General features: G+C 39.2%; 1 protein-coding gene across 1 annotated transcript in view; it reads right to left on the reverse strand.

Moving 5' to 3' along the window:
• LOC134213876 (fibronectin type-III domain-containing protein 3a-like) overlaps window positions 1–20,488 on the reverse strand; it is a 193,536-nt gene that overhangs the window by 127,303 nt on the left and 45,745 nt on the right. The window contains exon 2 of the mRNA XM_062693315.1: window positions 15,601–17,052. Coding sequence (XP_062549299.1) covers window positions 15,601–16,360 — 760 coding nt within the window. The 5' untranslated portion in view covers window positions 16,361–17,052. The remainder of the gene's footprint in view (window positions 1–15,600; window positions 17,053–20,488) is intronic.

The raw sequence follows: 20,488 nt of genomic DNA on the forward strand, positions 1-20,488 counted from the left end.
AGTCCCCACAGCTGAACTAGTGGATTCACACTTTATCCCATGAATGCTCGCCGTATTTGCTCATCATCAGCTGATGCATCCCGGATGCAATTCTTGGGATAGTCATACTTTAGGCACCTGCACACGAAATGTTCTTGTGGGGCCCTCCTTAGCCGTGCGGTAAGACGCGCGGCTACAAAGCAAAACCATGCTGAGGGTGGCTGGGTTCGATTCCCGGTGCCGGTCTAGGCAGTTTTCGGATTGGAATTTGTCTCGACTTCCCTGGGCATAAAAGTATCATCGTGTTAGCCTCATGATATACAAATGCGAAAATGGTAACTTGGCTTAGAAACCTCGCAGTTAATAACTCTGGAAGTGCTTAATGAACACTAAGCTGCGAGGCGGCTCTGTCCCAGTGTGGGGATGTAATGCCAATAAGAAGAAGAAGAACACGGAATGTTCTACGGTATTCCAAACTCCGCACAGGTCGCATTGAGACCGGAAAGGGCCCCCACCGAAGGTGTGGGAGACCCTTGTGTGGCCAGTCCGAAGTCTCGACAGAATAGTCTGCTCTTTTTACGAAGTTAGGACGCTCCAGGGGCCAGTAATACCTTCAACCTTCCTTAGGGGAAGTGAAATACTGCTATTCCAAACCCGAGCCTGGCCTGAGCCAAGTCTGAGTCCTGGCCGACGGCACTTTTTGTCCATTTTTAAACGTCGGCGAGCGGGACGGAACGTGAGTATGATGACCTTTAGGTCTCACACTAGCAAGGGCATCGGCTTCGACGTTTCTCCTAGTGCCACAATGGCCGGGAATCCAGGTGAAACTGGTGTTCGGTGCCATACCTGCGAGGATTCCTTGGATCCACAGATGTTTTGGGTGTGGCTTTGTAGACACACTAGCTGAGTCCGTGAGGATAGCTAGTGGCTTATTTGCTGGAACAAACAACATTTGCTGGAACAAACGGCAAAAATGGCTGCAGCCTCGGCGGAAAAAATGCTGCATTGAGGAGGTAGGCTCTCCGACCTGATAAGGTTGGCCTCGGAAACGCCGAAGCCTACTACTTGGCTACAGAACCATCCGTGTACCTTATGGTATGGTTTCGGAAGCGAGTAGCAATGAGTCCGAGGACCGACCTTCTCAGCTCCTCGGAGTATTCTTGCCCCGTGCCAGTGGACCCGAGCCACTAGGGGAAGACCGTGCCGGTCATGATCCTTAGGATCCGGTCAGCCTCGTCTATGAGAGAGATCCCGTGCTCTGAGGTCACAGCGGCATAGGAAGCGGCCTTACTACTGATGGCTGTTAGAATCCTGTATCGTATAGCGTGTAGTTTCGATTAATTGTAAACAAAAACTCATTCGAACGAACACTAATTATTTTAATTAGCGACCACACTAAGCAGAACAAAATTTCGATGACCGGACTAAAGAAAACACTACCGGACGCGATACTTCTTTAAAGTTTCTGCGAGTTATTGATCAGAATGTGTATTTCAACAAAAAAACCTTTGGATTAAATCTTCCGGAACTTCCACTAAAATTCTTCAGAATCCATTTGGTCGAAAATGTCATTTGCTGGGCAAGTGATATGGTCAAACATGTCGACCCGTTCTTTCGACCAAATGGCCCATAATGTCAAACAACCATTTCAAATCGACTTTGTCTCGTATGTCTCGACGCAACACGCCCACAACTCGCCGAACATTCAATATCAATTATTTGAAGAATTTATGCTTCAGGTGGAATACGAATTTATATACTGGAAAGACAAGACAAACAAAAAGGGTGCATTTTGTAATCATTTCCCCTACCAACAATCGAATGGATGGGTACAATCGCAAACTCCGAGTAGGTTCATCCAACAGTGAAAGACGCCGTTCCTCTCTTCAGTACGTGGCATTCGTTTGTGAGGATTTACCCATCATGATTGCATGTTTTCCCTCAGTTAATGTTAAGATTATCGACAAGGACATGTAGCTTTTGATCTTTTTGCCGTTACCGTACACCAATAATGAGAACTGTTTCTTCTTCTTTCACTAGCATTGCACCTCCTTGCCGGGTCATTGCTGCCGGGCAGATAATACACGGATGAAAAGCTTAAATAACGGATTTACACGCAACGAACTGTTTGCTATTGAGCGATTCCAAGCAACAGCATCAAAATTTAAGAAAATTTTTAATTCATGATTTTCTATTGAGTTGAAACTTTGCACAGTTTTTCAATTTCATCTAAATCGTCATTTTTCGATATCAAATCTTCATATTGAGTCACGACTAACTTTTCAAAAGGGTGTATGTGAAAATGGTTCAAAAATATTTAAAAAGCTGCACAGCAAAAACGGAATGTTCGATTGTTATGATTTTTTCAGCAAAGTTAGACAACTAAATGGTGATTCTTAAGAAAATGTGCACAGTAAAAAAAAAAAATTTTTGCCTTTAAAAATATCATTTTTGTCACAAAAACTCAAATATCTCAAAACCCTATCTTTTTTCGAACGTAATTTTTTTAGGGAAAACGGTCCATTATATTAGCTATCTACCATAAAAATTTGGTGATGGTAAACTAATAAACAAAAAAGTTATGACATTTCAAACATTTCACAATTTTCACATATAGTAAACAAAAAAAATTTCCGTGTATTTTTATTTTCAAGAATCGCAGTTTGATGCTGATTTTATTGTTAAGGGCCTTGCGTGAGTTAAACAAGTTGTTTGTATGATATTCCATATTTATGTATTCATCGATATTATGTATATTATATGTATAAATATTATATGTATAAATAAATAAAAATGAATTAATATTATCCTAAGTATTAAATTAAATGTGGCAGTTACACAATGTTGTTATAGAAACTCTAAGAGTTTTGGGTTTGAATTTTGGTATGGGTTATGATATCATGAAAACAGTTTATTAATACTTATTTTTTATTTATTTTTATTCAAATTTTTAAAATATCGAACACTTTTGAATTATTATCAGCACAGTTTGAGTATAGTTTTGCTTTAATTTTATTTTCCGACAATGGAATGAAACAGTGAAATTTTTGGGTTCCTTGGATCGTTTTCGCGTTATTAAATTGCTCGCTGAGCTCTGAAGCCTTTATTTCGTACTCTTCAGTAGTAGTAAAACAAAATGATAATTTGGTTAAATCTTTTCTTTTCTACGATTTGCCCAATCAAAAGTTCTTTCGCAGTTTTAATTGGATGCTCACGTTCTTTGGCTAAACTTGCTCTTGTGGCCATGCGCTTTATTGTTCCTCCAATAGCATCACAAGGACCTTTGCCATGTGATGTAGCAAAAATGCCATTCTGCATCAATTCCGTACATTGATTTAAATTGACATAGGCTCGAAAAATTCTTACGATTTTGTACTGCGACGCTGCTCCATCAGACATGAAATATATCTTTTTGACTTCTTTATGCTTATCAACGCGTAAAAAGTTAATCATTTTTCAATGAACAAGTTTACGGATACTGAATCGTGTCTTAAATCTTCGGAAATTATAATAAAACTTAAGTGTTCAATTTGCGTACTTCCATTAAAATAAATAACGAATGGATGAATTGTAGCTTGTTGTACGTTCCAGTGATGGGACTGCACTTCATCTTGCAATACAAAACTGTAATTTTCAGAAAAATCACAAATGACTAAAAATTCACCATTTTGTAATGTATTTTTCGTATTTTTTAAAAAGCTGGATTGTTCTGTTTTAATGAAATCGTGAGGGATTAAACTTTCTAATTTCAAGCAAAAATATGACACAAACTCATCTACAGGTTTTACAATAGTTTCTATGTCACACCTATCCGTGGTCACCCATTGCTCAAATGATAACTGATCAATATATTTTCTTCAAACTCAGCGAATAAAGTATTTTCCAATGATGAAGAATCTGGACAATCCGAACAAGATCGTAGATAGCAATTTGATGTTGTATTTTCACACAAAAGACTACCAGTTAACATTTTAATATCCTTTGTTAAATTGATTCTTTTCAAACTATGTAAAATAAGATTAATATTCTCATGGGTTGTGCACACACACATTATGTGTTCCTGAATTGGAAAGAAGCTTACATTGCCTTGGCCGAAGGCTTGCAAATGAGGAAAAACCTATTTTAATATTATCGTGAATTTCCTTGAAGCGTGTGTACGCTTCTTTCAAAGTCGTCATCATTAATCGTTTTGGATTGCTTGACGCTTTCCATCTTTTTTACTGATACATAATCTTTTGACCAGGCATAGCTCGACTTACTTCATCATCTTCAAAATATTGAACTACTATTTCTTTTGTCTCATCTGTTAATGCAGTACTAGACCTAGTATTTTTGGTTGAAAGACAGTTATTCTTCAATTGTTTTGCCTCTTTTACTGTATTTCTATTGGTTTTGAACTCATCAATGGCATCCTGAATAGACCACAAACTTGGCAGCATCGACAAAATCAATAATTTTTCTTTCCTTGTCGTGGCTGCATTCGAGAACCTTTCCTTCATATTTATAATTACCTCATCGTAGTCTGTATTTTCCACATCATCAGGTCCTAATTTGAAGAGGTTTCTTCGTACAGCTTCGTTTATTTCACGGTATTTTTTCTCCGGGTAATAAACGTAGTCCATCTTACTCCATTTAATCGGAGTCACTTTTATCCCAGCTATGCCCTCGTTAAAGCGTTCGATGTTGACCTTTTGGATACACTCATCTTCCAATTGATTTGTTGAAACAGATTTCGCTGATGGTACGGATGGCACTTAATACTTCTGGTAATTCCTCAGTTGTTGTCGATACATCTGGCAATTCCTCAGTTGCTGTCGTTTTCGAACTTCCTGCGCTCTGCTCAACCGATGATATACAGATTGCTCTTTTGTCAACGTTTAGACGGCAGGACGTGCAAATGCGTAAATTTGTATTCAATGTGGACATTGGAGCATAACCAGTCGCTTTCAGTTTATCTATGGTGCTTTCGGTGAGATTTCGTAACTCTTTTGAACACTTTTTCCATCAAACGGCCTACAACAGTTGAGAAAGCGGCTACTCATGTTGTTCGTAATATTTCAATAAACAAAATCACTTTTAAGTTTTTACTGACTAGTTTGGTGTCATTTGCTTGACTGAAGAAAAAAATTACTATAAGATCTTTAACAACCTTAGTAGTAGTAATTTTTTTGCTTTTTCGTGAGCATTGTCATGGTATGTACCTATCATGCATTTGTTGTTGTTGAAGATACCCGTTTCCTCCCGATCATAAAGTCTATTCTCTAAGAGGTATATTTTTTGCAGGTAAACTATAGACGTACACGTGTATATAAATCTTTGATTTTGCAGCTTTTGTCTTAAAAATAACATTTCTGATATGTTTCTATCAACGTTATTATCAACAGGTTTCAACACTATTAAAAGAATTTTTCGCCAGTCACGTGCAATGAAAATTATGACACTATCAATACTTTTGATCACAACACTGGATCGTGTCTAAGTTTCTTATAGATGCTATGAATAATTAAATCAAAATATCATGAAAACAACTTGTTTAAATCACGTCCCTTAACAATAAAATCTGCATCAAACTGCAATTCTCGAAATAACTTACACAGAAAAAAAATTTTTTTACTAAATGTGAAAATTGTGAAATGTTTGAAATGTCATAGCTTTTTTGTTTATTAGTTTACCATCACCAAATTTTATGGTAGATAGCTAATATAATGGACCGTTTTCGCTAAAAAAATTACGTTCGAAAAAGATAGGGTTTTGAGATATTTGAGTTTTTGTGACAAAATGATATTTTAAAGGCAAAAAAAAATTTTTTTACTGTGCACATTTTCTTAAGAATCACCATTTAGTTGTCTAACTTTGCTGAAAAATCATAACAATCGAACATTCCGTTTTTGCTGTGCAGCTTTTTAAATATTTTGAACCATTTTCACATACACCCTTTTGAAAAGTTAGTCGTGACTCAATATGAAGATTTGATATCGAAAAATGACGATTTAGATGAAATTGAAAAACTGTGCAGAGTTTCAAATATTTTCGAAATGGTCGCTCAGGATCGACTGACATGCCCCCGTGGAATGCCTCTATTTGATCAGGTCGTTATTTGGTTTGTAGAGTTATGGAATCGTACAAAAAGCATTGAACAAATGCCTTAAATATGAAAATTCTTACAGATAATATTGTTCGTATATGCATGCTTATTCCATCGCTATTCCATCGAAGATACTCTCTCGCAATGGAATTTTAAATATGGCACTAAATGGCTTGATTATTCATCACATATTCATAATAAAAGTCAGCATTGATTTTAAAGGCAAGATGGAAACAGTATGCTGTCACTCTCGGACAATCCATGTTGAAGAGATCGCCGGGAACGTTAGTACAGGTTATTTTACCCTTTGCGAAGAGATCATTTACGATCGAGTATAAAAGTCCATGGTTTGGACCATGCGGAAGCCACCAAGCCATGGGGGATTCACCGAACAATCCATTTCAACCGCAAATTGCAGCTGAGGGATTCTGAATATAATCCTGTTACGATTACGAGGGCACCAACATCTTCGACGCTACCAGATCAATGGCAAGCCTTGAGTTATCTCTCGTTCAGTAGCGTTTTGAATTCACACTTTTTATCTGTTCAACGACACGAAAATAGCTATTTCCACACACTAATAAAATTCGTAGAATCGATTTGACTAATCAAAATCAATTGATTTTGTGTATGTGTCACTTCAAATTTCATGAATTTGTTGTATTTGAATATAAAGGACATACTATTTACTATTTTCTTACTATTTACATCAAATATTACTATAACCATTACTCACCACTAATGATTAGGTCAATATATGAGTTCATATAAATAATTCAAATCAGAATGGATTTATGGTATAAATGGCTTATTTGTTAAAAGAAACATTGTTACAATGTCGGTATCTAATAAACGCTTATATCTATGAAAGTTTTTCGTGTGGACCGAACGAAAAAGCAAAAATACGTTTTTGTATTCGTATTAGAAAGTTTATTTCTCAGTAATTATCTTTTCTCCAATTATTACTATTACTATCTTGATCGTAACAAATATCAAGCAGGTCTTCAAATATAAACTTAGAACAAAGTGGAACCGGTTGCGGCGATGCTTGAAAGCCAATTGCAGAATCCGATAAGAGACACGAACTTCAATATCATGCTCTAATTAGAATTCCTTTCAAATATAATGAGAACCCTGCAGCAGCACATTATAACATTTTAGTTGGTTCAACCTTCGGACACACGCAGCAACACTTCGAAGCGAAAGGTTTTTCTTGCCCTTACACAAATAACTTAAAACCTCTGCTGTTGATCAGAGTTATCGATATTGCCTGCTTATAATTACGCCTGTCTGGCAGTTCTTTGTACACTTTACGACACCGGGACCAGACACGTTTCCACTCTCCGGATGATGGTGCAGCGAACAAATGCAGTCATATTGCTCAACTTGAATGCACTGTTTTCACGCGCTCCGTCCCATCAACCCGTGTCGTTGAAAGGCCTTATATTGGTGCCCTCTGCCATCCACCCATCGATGATGGGCGGTGTGGCGGCAAGAAGCAATGCGCGATGCCGCGCCGGATAGACAGATCAGAGGATTGGGTGACGCGGATATTGCTGAATGCCGCCGCAGCAGTCGGTCGGTAGTGGTTCGACTCATATGCATGCATGAAAAACGGCCCCGTCGGATGCTGAGAAAACTGCAGACAAATGCTCTCCGCGGCGAGTTTACGCTCCGGTTGAAACAAATTGAAGGTCGAATTTATTAATATTTCAGTTAAATAAATTGCTGATAGCAGTCATTGTTCAGTAGGGTATCCGAAGAATACGAATATCGGGAATTTATTGTACATAGCTTTTTCCTGGGTATACATTATTGCAGATAGTTATTCAGAACAAAACAAAAGATTTTTCAAGCACCAGATACAACAAAGCTACATGTCGATATTTATCAGACTTGTATTTTTATGATAGTGATTTTATTGGAAATGATTAGACCTAAAAAAAGAATAACCTAAAATAAAGAATAATACAATATATTGTGTTCTTGAAATAAGAAACACAAAACCCAATTTATTTCGTTCTATTTTATAATTAAATCGCAAAACATTTCTATGCAACAATTTTATATGTTGTAACACAACAAAAAAAAATATGCAGGAGAAATACCCTAACATACTTTTATCTTCTATCTTCACTTGTCATAAGATGAGTTTAGTACTAAGGCTTGTTCGCGACAAAATCTGGACACCCCGAAACACGTATAACTTTTGAAATACCTCATCAACGAGTGAAATATTTCGTAGAGTGATGGAGGTTCATCTGTACTATCAGAAATTATTAAATTTATTAGTATTACAAATACTTAATGGATAATGGTGTCGAAGGAAGAGCAGGTTCGAAAATCAAATGTGTGCAGACGCTATTGAAATCTAGGTCTTCCGAATCGAAATCTTGCTAAAAAGTTCTTGTTTTCATGTAAGCGCTGTTCATAGAGTCTAGAAAAAGTTTCATGCTTCTTTGATAACAACGAGAATGCCAAGAAGTGGAACAAGAACGGATTTAGGAACCACCAGAAGGATAGGAAGGTGAAACAAGTACTACAGAGGAGGATAAATCTTCCGACACGAACTGTTTCTCTGGAAAATAAAATGTCACCAAATTTAGTGCATACATCGAAGCATCGACAAGGAATGAAGTCATTTGAAGTGAAAACTGCCGAATAAATTGACTACATTGATTTTTTTTAAATTCTCATTGTTGTTTGTCCAGATTTTGTCGCGAACAAGCCTTATTCCATTCAATCCCACCACTTGATTGTAGGTTTAACAGATACGTATTTCGACCTCAACAGTAAAAATGTCTTCAGTGTCGACTCGACTTGTCGAGTCAAGTACGCGAAACTGAAGACAACTTTACTGTTGAGGTCGAAATACGTACCTGTTAAAGTTACAAACAAGTGATGCAGTTGAACTGGATACTTAGTACGAACACATCAATCCGAAGGTCGAGGAAGCGATCAAAGCCGCTATTTTATATTCATACTTCGCTTCCTAATCGAAGATCATGATCAGCCTAGTAGACATGGATGGTATACCAACTGATCGAACTCCAGAATTATTTGGATAACTTAGAATATTACGGAGAAAAAGAAAAATTTGGATAGCTCCGCGGAAATAACGCGCAATGAGCAATCTCCGCAAGGAGGAAGTGTAACAAAGAATGCCTTGATTTCAATTCTTGTTTTGAAAATGCATGATTGACAAGTTTGGTTTTATTTTTCTGCAATTGAGCAGATTGTTGTTTCTAGGAGGTTTAGCGTGAAGTTCGGAAAGCTTTGCGTTTACCCAATCTAACTAAACGAACAATGGAAAAATTGGAGCTTGTAATTCAGCATGAGGGTTGCCGATGTATTGAAAATATCAAAATGACCAACTTATACGGTGTGGGTTGGAATTGGCTTCATTGGTATAAGTCTAATCCGTAGGCAATTTTCACAACATAATTATTCTAACATTATTCTACCAAATAACCTTCAAAGTTAAAAAAGCCCTAAAAACACAGTTAAGAGACAGTGTCACTAGTTCACCTTTCTTTCCCTCCTGTCGATCCACATAGCTCGTAGTTCTTATTCCTATAGCGATTGGACATGCCTATCGGACTGACGTAGAATATTGAGCTATTATATGGGAGAAAACTATAATTAAAAGTAGAAGGAATTGAATTAATGCTTAGTATTTTCTAAATTATTCGCATAATGATTCCTAAAGTGGGTCAACTTCGTGTAGCTATGACACTGAATGACACATTGAAAGTAAACATTGTTACGTTGGGCAAAGCTGTCTATGATCATTTACCAGGGAAATATCCGCTCATTGCGGTTTGAATTTTCCACTAATCCAAATTTTTCTTGCAAGCGTAATATTGGTTTGAAAATATCCAAATCGTAAATCATGCACATGGCCTCTTAGGGCATGTATGAACACCATGGGTATGCTATTGAATTTGTATCGAGTCCCGTTGACGTAATTGACCAATTGGTCTTAACTCCAAAATGATTTGGAGAAGTTAGAACTTCCGGGTTGAACATGCTATTGGCTTTGTATCGAGCCCAGTTGACTTGATAGAGCAATTGGTCTGAACTCCAGAATGTTTTGATGAACTTAGAACATCCGGTTTGGACATATCCAAATCGTGAATCATGGTCTATAAGGGCCTGTATGGACACCATGGTTTGCTATTTGTTTTTTACGAAGCGTAATTGAGCTGGTAGACCGAGGTTCTGAATTCCAGAATGGTTTGGAGTACCTAGAACATCTGTAGAAATATTGACTGCGTTCATTATTTGACATCCCTGAAAAAGTAATTAGCATATTTTTGATAAAAAAAAGTAATAAAATCGTTCATGCACGGTGTTATTGTAAAATTTTCGTCCATACAAAAGTGACCTGACGATCTTTCCTCTGACGATTACAGAATGTAGGTTAGCCGATTAGAGCTGAATCAGTTTCAAAAAAATGTATGATCTGACGATCATTTTGGGTATAAAACATGTGAATTAGGTGCTAGGAAATGCCTGAGATATTATTAAGTCAAATCTGGGTCAATATAACCCGAAAACCTTGGTAGGGAGTTTTTTTTTTTTGAGTCCTACAAAGGACGTCGTCTACAGTAGGTCAAAGTTCAGGAACATAGTTTTACACAAAATAGGAAAAGTTAGGAAGTTTCGGATCTTCCCATAGTTGCGTTAAAAAGTTATTACAATTTGAAAGTGCGATTTGGGTCTTATTGACCCGAATACGTTAGGAACGTTAACAGAATGGAAATGAGGCAAAAGGTCGATGGAGACGCCAGAACTTTAACCATTTTAAGATTGAGGATGGGGTGTTTTCCGTACTCGGTGAACGATGAACTTGCGACAGATTGTGTTTTAATGTCCGTGTGTTAAATGAAGGCCCCGGTCATGACAACCACAAATAAGGTGACCACTGTCCAGGTCCGATTAAACGCCTTTGAGATATCAAGAGGTACCAAATCAACGTGTTTACCCTCCTCAAAGACCGAAGAAGCCATGCTACTATTGGAAGGCAAATCTTTCATCGGCCTCGAGTTTCTCGCGAAGACGATGTTTAACTAGCCTTTTGACAACCTTGGAGACGCTAAAAGTTAGCGAGATAGAGCGGTATTTCGAGGCATCCCGAAAAGAGAAAAGCTATTCTTCGGTATTGGGATGATGTCTGGAAAGATTTGGTCTTACCAAGTTAGGTTTACCAATTGCAGGAATATTGAACGGAAGGTTGGCAACTTCCGCAGAGTCGGATATGGTGCGGTCTTCAACGTCAAGGTTTTTTTTTTTTGTGTCTTTATTAAGGAGACTTTCAGCCCGAGGCTGGCTTGTCTCCGGACAACGTCAAGGTGAATGGGGGAAAACTATGCTTGCTACTCAGAGCCAGGCTTGTACATATTCGGCAACACTGGATGAAGGTGATGTTTATTAATTTCGTTTTTTTATTTTCTTCCTTCCTTGAAATCGATCTCACATTCCTGAAGAGGGAGAGGAATAAACAAAGAAGTGTGAATTTTTTAAGCTGCGACTTCAATGTTCATGACACATCGTTGATGGTGATGAATTACTCAAGTATCCAGAAAAAGTACGAGCAATAATGGATTTTCCTCGACCATCAAATGTGAAAGGACTACACTACGAAAATTTCTTGGCATGGTTATTGGTTAAATATTGCGGCAAGTTCATTCCAAATGTATCTGTTAAAATGGCTCCTCTTTACCGATTGCTGAAGAAGGATGAAGGATATGATTGCACACAAGCATGTGATGATGCGTACGAGAATATCAAGCTCATGATCTGTTCTGAGAATGTACTGGTTCCATACAATCCTAATTTATCGGTGGTGAAGGTCGCGGATATTTTAGGCAAAAGTATTGGTGATGTGCTGTTGCAAATTTATTCACATATGAATCAGAAACCATTTCCCTTATTTCAAGAGTGCTCAAAGGTCATGAACAGAAGTACGACCACTGGATATTGAAGCAGTAGCCCTTTACTATGCCGTTAGGAGATTGAATGGTTACATATTGGAACGATCTTTCACTAATCCTTAACTATCATTAACCGTTGGTATCACTATTTGGAAGAAATGGTATCCCGGATATGGTGTTTGGCAAGCTACAGATTTGGGCCGAGGCTCTTCCGCGCCTTTTGAAAGGAGGCTTCCGAGCCTTTTGGAAGGAGGGTTCCGACTCTCTTGAAAGGAGGCTTCCGAGCCTCTTCAAAGGAGGCTCCCGAGCCGCCTGAAAGGTGGCCTCCAAGCCTCTTGAAAGGTGGCTTCCGAGCCTCCTGAATGGAGGCTTCCGAGCTTCTTGAAAGGAGGCTTCCGAGCCTCTTGAAAGGAGGCTTCCGAGCCTCTTGAAAGGAGGCTTCCGAGCCTCTTGAAAGGAGGCTTCCGAGCCTCTTGAAAGGAGGCTTCCGAGCCTCTTGAAAGAAGGCTTCCGAGCCTCTTGAAAGGAGGCTCCCGAGCCTCTTGAAAGGAGGCTTCCGAGCCTCTTGAAAGGAGGCTTCCAGGCCAATTGAAAGGAGGCTTCCAGGCCTCTTGAAAGGAGGCTTGAGGCCTCTTGAAAGGAGGCTTCCCAGCCTCTTGAAAGGAGGCTTCCCAGCCTCTTGAAAGGAGGCTTCTGAGCCTCTTGAAAGGAGGCTTCCAGGCCTCTTTAAAGGAGGCTTCCGGGCCTGTTGAAAAGAGGCTTCCGAGCCTCTTGAAAGGAGGCTTCCCAGCCTCTAGAAAGGAGGCTTCCGAGCCTCTAGAAAGGAGGCTTCCGAGCCTCTTGAAAGGAGGCTTCCAAGTCTCTTGAAAGGAGGCTTCCAAGTCTCTTGAAAGGAGGCTTCCAAGTCTCTTGAACGAAGGATTCCGATCCTTTTGAAGGGAAGCTTCCGAGCCTTTTGAACTGAGGCTTCCGAGTCTCTTGAAAGGAGTCTTTCGACCCTCTTGAAAGAAGGCTTCCGAGCCTCTTGAAAATCCTTTTGAATGGAGGCTTCCGAGCCTCTTGAAAAGCTTCCGAACCTCGTGAAAGGAGGCATCCGAGCCTTTTGGAAGGAGGCTTCCGAGCATCTTGAAATGAGTTTTCCGATCCTCTTGAAAGGACCCTCCGTGTCTTTTTTATGGAGGCTTTCGAGACTCTTGAAAGGCCTCCGAGCTTCTTGAAAGGAGACTTCCAAATCTTTTGAAAGGAGTCTTTCGAGCCTTTTGAATGGAGCCAACAGAGCCTTTTGATAGGAGGCTTCCGAACCTCTTGCAAGGAGCCTTCTGAGCCTCTTGAAAGGAGGATTCCAAATCATTTGAAAGAAGGCCTCTTGAAAGGAGATTTCCGAGCCTCTTGATAGAAGGCTTGCGAACCTTTTAAAAGGAGGCTTTCGAGACGCGCGAGCTTCCAGCCTCTTGCAACGAAGCAACTGAACATTTTAAAAATAGCCTTCAGAGCCTTTAAATTTAAGATTTTAATTCAGAAGCATATTCTTTAGAAATTATTCAACGTTGTGTTTCGATGAGGTAGATTGTATTTGAAGATTTTTTTATTGTTTGCCCCACAGCCCTTCAAACAAACACTGTGCTGTTTGTGGTGAACAGGATTCAATAGGCTTTGATTTACTGATCGCCGTGCATATTATGTACAATTTAATATTCGCTAAGATATTAAAGCTGTAAATTTCCCATAAATATCAATTTTCAAAAAAATATTTTGTTTTGTGGATCTACTAATACCTCCACTGTTGGTACTGTTACCCTATCAAGATTTTATCAATCAATTTTTATTGGAATTGTATACATACGCCATTATGCATTTTTGTCCGAGATACCCCATGGGGTCAGCGAAGGTATCCCCAGGGGTACATGTAACACAGGTTGAGAACCGCTGCCGCAGTAGATTAAGAACTACTATTGTATTTCAACTTCCTAGTTACTTTAATTGTTGAATGGAAATAAAGAAACATTCTGAACTTTCCATCAATCAAGTTGGACGTACTTTTAATAAGTCCGATACAAAATAATGATAAATGCATTAAGCTCATTTGACGACGGAGTATAAATCAATTCCGTTAAACTCACGATCTTACGGTTTCGCTCTCTTGAAAAATGTTAGCATACTTCTTTTCTCTTTATCTATCACTTTTGTGATCACTTAATTTTGCTTGTGTAATGATCACTTAATACACCCCAGCGTTCGCTATGTCTCCGGTGTAGTCACTTTTTGCGCCCCACATTATGCGTTTACTGTCGTTCGCTTATTGCAATCCATATATGCTTATCGGGTCGAATGAATATGCAGTTTCGTACTCATAACAAACAAACATTGGCACAAGGTGCTCCGTGGATCGCCGTTTAACCATATTGACGGCAGCAATTGCCGTAGCATTCACATTTTGCAAATGCCACGACAAAATATCCTCCACCAAATAGCAATCGATCAAATTACGGAACGCGGATGTGCCTTTTAGTCGAGTTGAAAGATGCTACGTTCAATATCCGTATTCCAACCCGTCTAACGCTCTGTTCCGTGGGAGAACCTGCCATTGTACATGTCTAACCGGGCAGGACGGGGCGTTCAGACAGCAGTAGCCGCAGAGCGATCACCCAACATTGTTCGGAATTAATTGACTTTGGTTGACTTTCCGATTACGGTTGCAAAAATGGAAACCCAGGGCCACAATGGACGGACGGAATCGAATTTGAAACACAAATCGACTGAGCTGAGAAATTTGCGTTGAAGAAGGTGTGTTGTTTACCGAAATCAAGCCACTTTGTTGCATTCGTATGCTGCAGGTTGTTGAATATAAAATCGCTGTGTCGAAATTGTTCCGACTTTTTTTTTCCAATATTTTGCACGTTTGTTTATTTAGGTAAAACGAATGTGCGCATATACGTACTAGTGCATGCTTAAAAATTCATCACCGTAGTATTATGTGCATAAGTAAAACGATTTGAAATTCTGTGATCACATTTTTAATAAAAAATCAATTAATTCGAAGCATATCATGTTTATTAGAATAGGATTCTCATAAATAAGAATCAAACTGACTATATTAGTTTGTCAAGTCAAGTACGAGACACTAACGATGGAATTGTTAAATCAGCGTTTTTCAAGTTGAAAACAGGTAGTGAAATGAAATGTTTCTAACTCGTCTCTTTTGGACATGTAGAGAAATTGCAATTTTGGCAGGTTTCTATTATTATCAGTCTTTTTGGAAAAACATTCTAAAACACGTCAACGATATTCATTAACATACCATAAATCATCTGGCAAAAATCAAACTTAACTTTGTTCTCAACTTAGTGTTCTAGGTGCTCTTTCGCAACTATTAATTGAAAGTTTTATCGATGTCAACCAAATGCATAATTTTTTTAACTTTTTAAAATATCTAGAAAATTTCAAATTTTAAAAAAATTACAGAATATTGTCCTAGAATATTGCTTTTGATGGTTATTATGAAAAACACCTTTCGCTTTGACGTAATAAAATTTTAATTTCATACACTGTGGTTTTAAAAAAATAATGGCAAAGGGTGTGCATCAGGAAAATATCACTTACCTCGTACGATCTCACGATTGTTGCCAATTTGGAATGTCACCGATACGCCCATGCTGACGTGAAAGAGCACCACGTGCTCCGAAGGCTGTGTATGCGCTGCACAATAAGGCCGTGAGTGGGGTTCGAACCCGGGCCCAAAATGAAACACTGGTTCCACGATCGGCCATGTTGCGGCATTAGCGGCCGCCGCCGCCGCTGCATTCGCCGGCATCGGACCACCAGTAGCAGCAGCAATGGTGGCCGCAGCTCCAGCCGCGGCACTAGCCGTGGCCACCGTGGCTATGCCATTGATCAGCTGATGATGGTGGTGGTGATGGATGTGGTGCATCGGCTGGATCCGTTGATTCGTCCCTGTCGGCTGTATGGACAAGATTTGCGTTGCGCTAATGCCGCCATTAGCTGAGGAGGGTGCTGCAACCGATACCGGAACTGTACGAGCAGTTGGGGCCACCACTGCGATGGCCGCTGTGGTCGTAGTTGTCGGGGTCGGTGTTACCGATACTACACCACTTCCACCTCCGCCACCGCCACCCGGTGGTTCCGTCGCCATCTGCTGACGACGATGTTTCTTCACCGAACCTATTTGGAAGTATTGCGTTGTCGGGGGTGGAAATGAGAATTGATGAAAATGTTGCTGCTGCAGTATCGGTTGCTGCTGCTGTTGGCCGATGACCTCTTTTAGACAATATGTCGGCTGTTGTTGTTGCTGGTGCTGCTGCTGCTGCTGTGGCACAGAGGGTAACACAGGTGCCTTTACCATCGAAAATCTCTGTTTCTGGGATGAGGCACCCACACCACCACCAAAGATGCGGTCCGTAGTTTCAATTATGTCTTCCTCTTCAACTCTAACGGTCGCAGCCAGTATTCAACCACTTTTTCACGATTACCACGATTGCACTTAGGTTCAAAACAAGCAAAGAAACAAAGACAACCGAAAACAACGTCCCGCTTACTAAAAACTTTAACGTCTACACTCAGTTCGATAACATTCGGGTTCCGTATTAATTAGTAAGCTGCTCCAATTATTCTAACACGTTATCACGGGTCAAGGATGATGAATTCAAACATCAATAATTAGCACACTCGAAGTCTGACTGACCACGTTAAACCAAAGCCACACTCGTCGCGAAGTGTGGCTTTTCGGCAATAGATTTCTGATGTAGCTCCTGCTGCTACTGCCGTCATTCGACCGTGTCCCATCAATTAGCAAATGATCCAATTACGCACATTTTTCGCCTGGCAATACAAGACGACACACGACGGACAGGATAGATTGTTGATGTTCGCACTGTGTGGTTCGTAAGGGAGGTCCTACGGGTCGCGCACTCACATCGGCCACATACCGACGACTGCACAGCAGCTGATGGACAGGGAGACGGTACTGGCAGTTGTCGCTGCGGTTCACATTCACCACATCCAACTTCGCAACTGATACGCAGAGATATACACAACCTGTGAATGATAGGGCAAGGCCAGAGAGGAGGAAAAAAAAGTACACGGAAGATTAGAAAGAGAAAACAATGATTTATTTGATTTTAATTGCCATCGAGCAAATGAAAGTAAAACAATGCAACGACCGCCGATCGAGAGGAGATCGGTATGCCTCCATAGCAAAAGGCCAAGGGAGTAGAGAGTTTATGACAATTAAAATTGCATATATTTCTTAAACGAACATTATTTTTAGTTTGAAGAAACATTAAGTCACAAATTTAATAAAACATTGATTTTTTTTGTTGGGTAGTACATGGTAACAGTGAGCAACACATCACAGATGTCTCATATGTTCCTCATCTATGCAATAATCATTTGTATTTTCTCAGTGTTGTTAGAAAAAGTTACTATTTCTAAACGAGTCGAGTGAGGTGACGCTATCCAATAGAGGAAAAATTATCAAATGCTTTTATTTGAGCCACACGAGAGTTTTGAGTAAAAATAGTCCAAATTGAGGGTTTCTATGTTGTTCAACTCGCGAAGTTGACACGCTGCTTTTTGCATATTGCTCATTGCATTACGTCAGTGGGCATGGGCAATCATGCCTGGTTTGTTCCATCCCTCCTGCTATTAAGGATGGCATACCTTTCTTTATGGATTTTTAACATTCTGTCAAACCGGACAGCATCCTAGGCATCTTGTAGAGGAGAGTGTCGTTCTTCAAGATCCTGGATGGGACTCTAACGAAAGGCGGAAAGACGAAAGCGCAATTACAAAAAGCAGAATGTCAAAAGGCAGACATTCTTATACATGTAACAAAAAGCGTAAGGCGTAAATACAAAAAGCAGAAATTTGTCATATTACAACTGAAACACTAGCAGTCTCTTAGCTTAGTATCGATTAAGCACTTTCGGCAAGATGAACTTGAGCACCTCTTTATTTTACCGCTATTACGCCCTTTTCTCTCTCTAAATAACCAAACTGACGTACTGCCGCTAACCACAAGTCAGACTTATCTGGATATGGGCGCCATATACAGCTAAGTCTGACTTGCAATTAGCGGCAGTGTAGTCCAAGAAAAGACGAGACATTAAAAAATATTATATAAAGTAAATGAAACTGAGATATAAATAGGTAAATGAGCAAAAAATGGTGAAAAATAGGATTTTTGCTTTTCTCGTACAACAAAGTTGTATCGAAAGGCTATCATTTTTTTTTTTGTATTTATGGAGCTATCTGGAAGCTTAGTTTGGCAAGGCTGAACACGTCCCTACGTTCCCCCTACTAGGGCACAGACCGACAATGGACTAGCCGATGATGGTCACTTGAACATCGTGTGCGCAATAGTTAGATCTAGTGCCGAAGTAGTTTTTTTTAATTTGCATTTTCTCATTAATAGCGTTTGAATAATATTCCCAGTGCCTTTCAAACAAAAGAAGTTCAGAAAATTCTTTTTAAAACCAATTTCATAAAACGACCCATCCGTTTCTGCAGGTAAAAATTTAAACATCGATCGGACAAATCCAATAGCAGTTCCACGCAGACCAACACCATCAACACGTATACATAAGCATTTTACTAGATAGTGATGACTCTGCTCCGCGTGAAAGTGCTATCAGACTCGTCAAATCGATGTTCGCATCGCCGCCCACAAAAACAGAGCCGCTTTGATAATTTATTATTAGTTGATGATGAATTTGAAAACTCTAATGGAAACGTATTTTTAACTACAACATCGCATTAGATATTGATGAATATGAAATACCTAAAATTTTGAAGATTATTTAGTGAAAGTTTCTCAAATTGAATCACAATGCTAAGCCGAGGCAGAACCATTCATCAAGCAATTATCAAACTACAGGGCTGGTAGCGACCGATGCCGCTCAAAATAGTGACTTTAGTGACCAAAGCTGACGAAAAAAGGGACCAAATAGTGACATTCAGTTGCAGAAAAAGTGACTAAATAGTGACTTTCAGTTTCAGTTGCAGGTTCGATAAGACGAATGAAAAAGCTCGTTTTCTACATCCAACCAATAATAAATTCTATTAGTTTACAATGTTATGAAAACTCATATGTGAATATGTACGTTATGTGGAAGATATTGATTTGGAAAATGTATTGGATGTAACCACTTTCCCTTCGATGGGACTCGAACCCATGACCCTACAGTACGCTAGACTGGTGCTTTAACCAACTAAGCTACGAAGGACCTCCGTCGGCCTTCGCAACCTAGCGGCTACTGAACGAGCTCGAGATTCCCAAATTGGACGCATAGTCAAATCACTCGCAATCCATTTCAAAAATGATTTCTCGGCAAAAATTTGCGTGATTTGTCATAGGTGCCACGGAAGTTTTTGGAGTTCTTAGTGCGAAAGAAACAACAGTACGGATCGTTTTGGTAGAACACGAAACAAAAATTATGAAGATTCAGGTACAACGGGCCTGGGATTGAACTCCCGACCTCCTGCTTTTAATGCAGGACCATGATCTCTGAATATTTAAATATTTTTCTTCCAAAATACGCATATTTTCCGATTTGCTTCGTGAACGATTTTTACTATGGAATTCGACAGCACATGCAATCTTCAAAATTGGGGAGACTTGATCTACTTTCTATGATATCTACTCCATAAATATTTTTTAGAGCAAACCCTCCATTACATCTGTCTAATCTACAAACAAAAAATGCCGTTTGAAAACAATTTTTATTTTTTTCGCCAATTTTTTTGTATGGATGACTAATGAGGGATCAAGTCTTCTCATTTTGAGGCAACAACTCAAAATCATAATATCCTGAAATTGTGGTGGAATGTTGGCATTTTTATCAGTGAAGATCATTTATTGGGCTGTGCAAAAATGATAGTATTTGGTCATTATTAGGAGAAGTTGTTCAAATTGTGCGTGGCCACTAAGTACATCTTAGGAGAAACAAAACACAGTTAATAATAGAGTAAATAAGGTTGTCAATAAAAGAATCATTTGTCTAGAGGATCTATTATAAACATGCGCTATAATAATACTACTTTAGTTCTCGGTAAAACAGGGGAATCAAGAATCCCCTACTGTATAAAGTTTGAGTTAAGGAAAATCGAAATCGGCAGGTCTTCTGCTTGCATGACTGTATACCAATTTATAATTTGTGACGTAAAACACCTTCAATAAACTACATGTGAAATGAGCAGCGAGTTGAATGGCTGGCGAAGATTCCGAGCGATCACTTTTCCAAGATCCGTAATTTAACTCCAGCATCTTCCGACGCATACATAAAGCTCTATTTAAAAAAAAATTAGTCAATAGATTCAAAATAGTTGAAAAAAGTGACTTTTTGTGAGAAAAAGTGACTTTTTGTGAGAAAAAGTGACTTTAGTGACTTTAGGTCGAAAAAAGGGACTTTTTAGTGACTTGTCCGAAAAAAGTGACCATGTCACTAAAAAGTGACCCGCTACCAGGCCTGCA

This window comes from Armigeres subalbatus, chromosome 2 (genome assembly GCF_024139115.2).
Source record: "Armigeres subalbatus isolate Guangzhou_Male chromosome 2, GZ_Asu_2, whole genome shotgun sequence".
NCBI lineage: Eukaryota > Metazoa > Arthropoda > Insecta > Diptera > Culicidae > Armigeres > Armigeres subalbatus.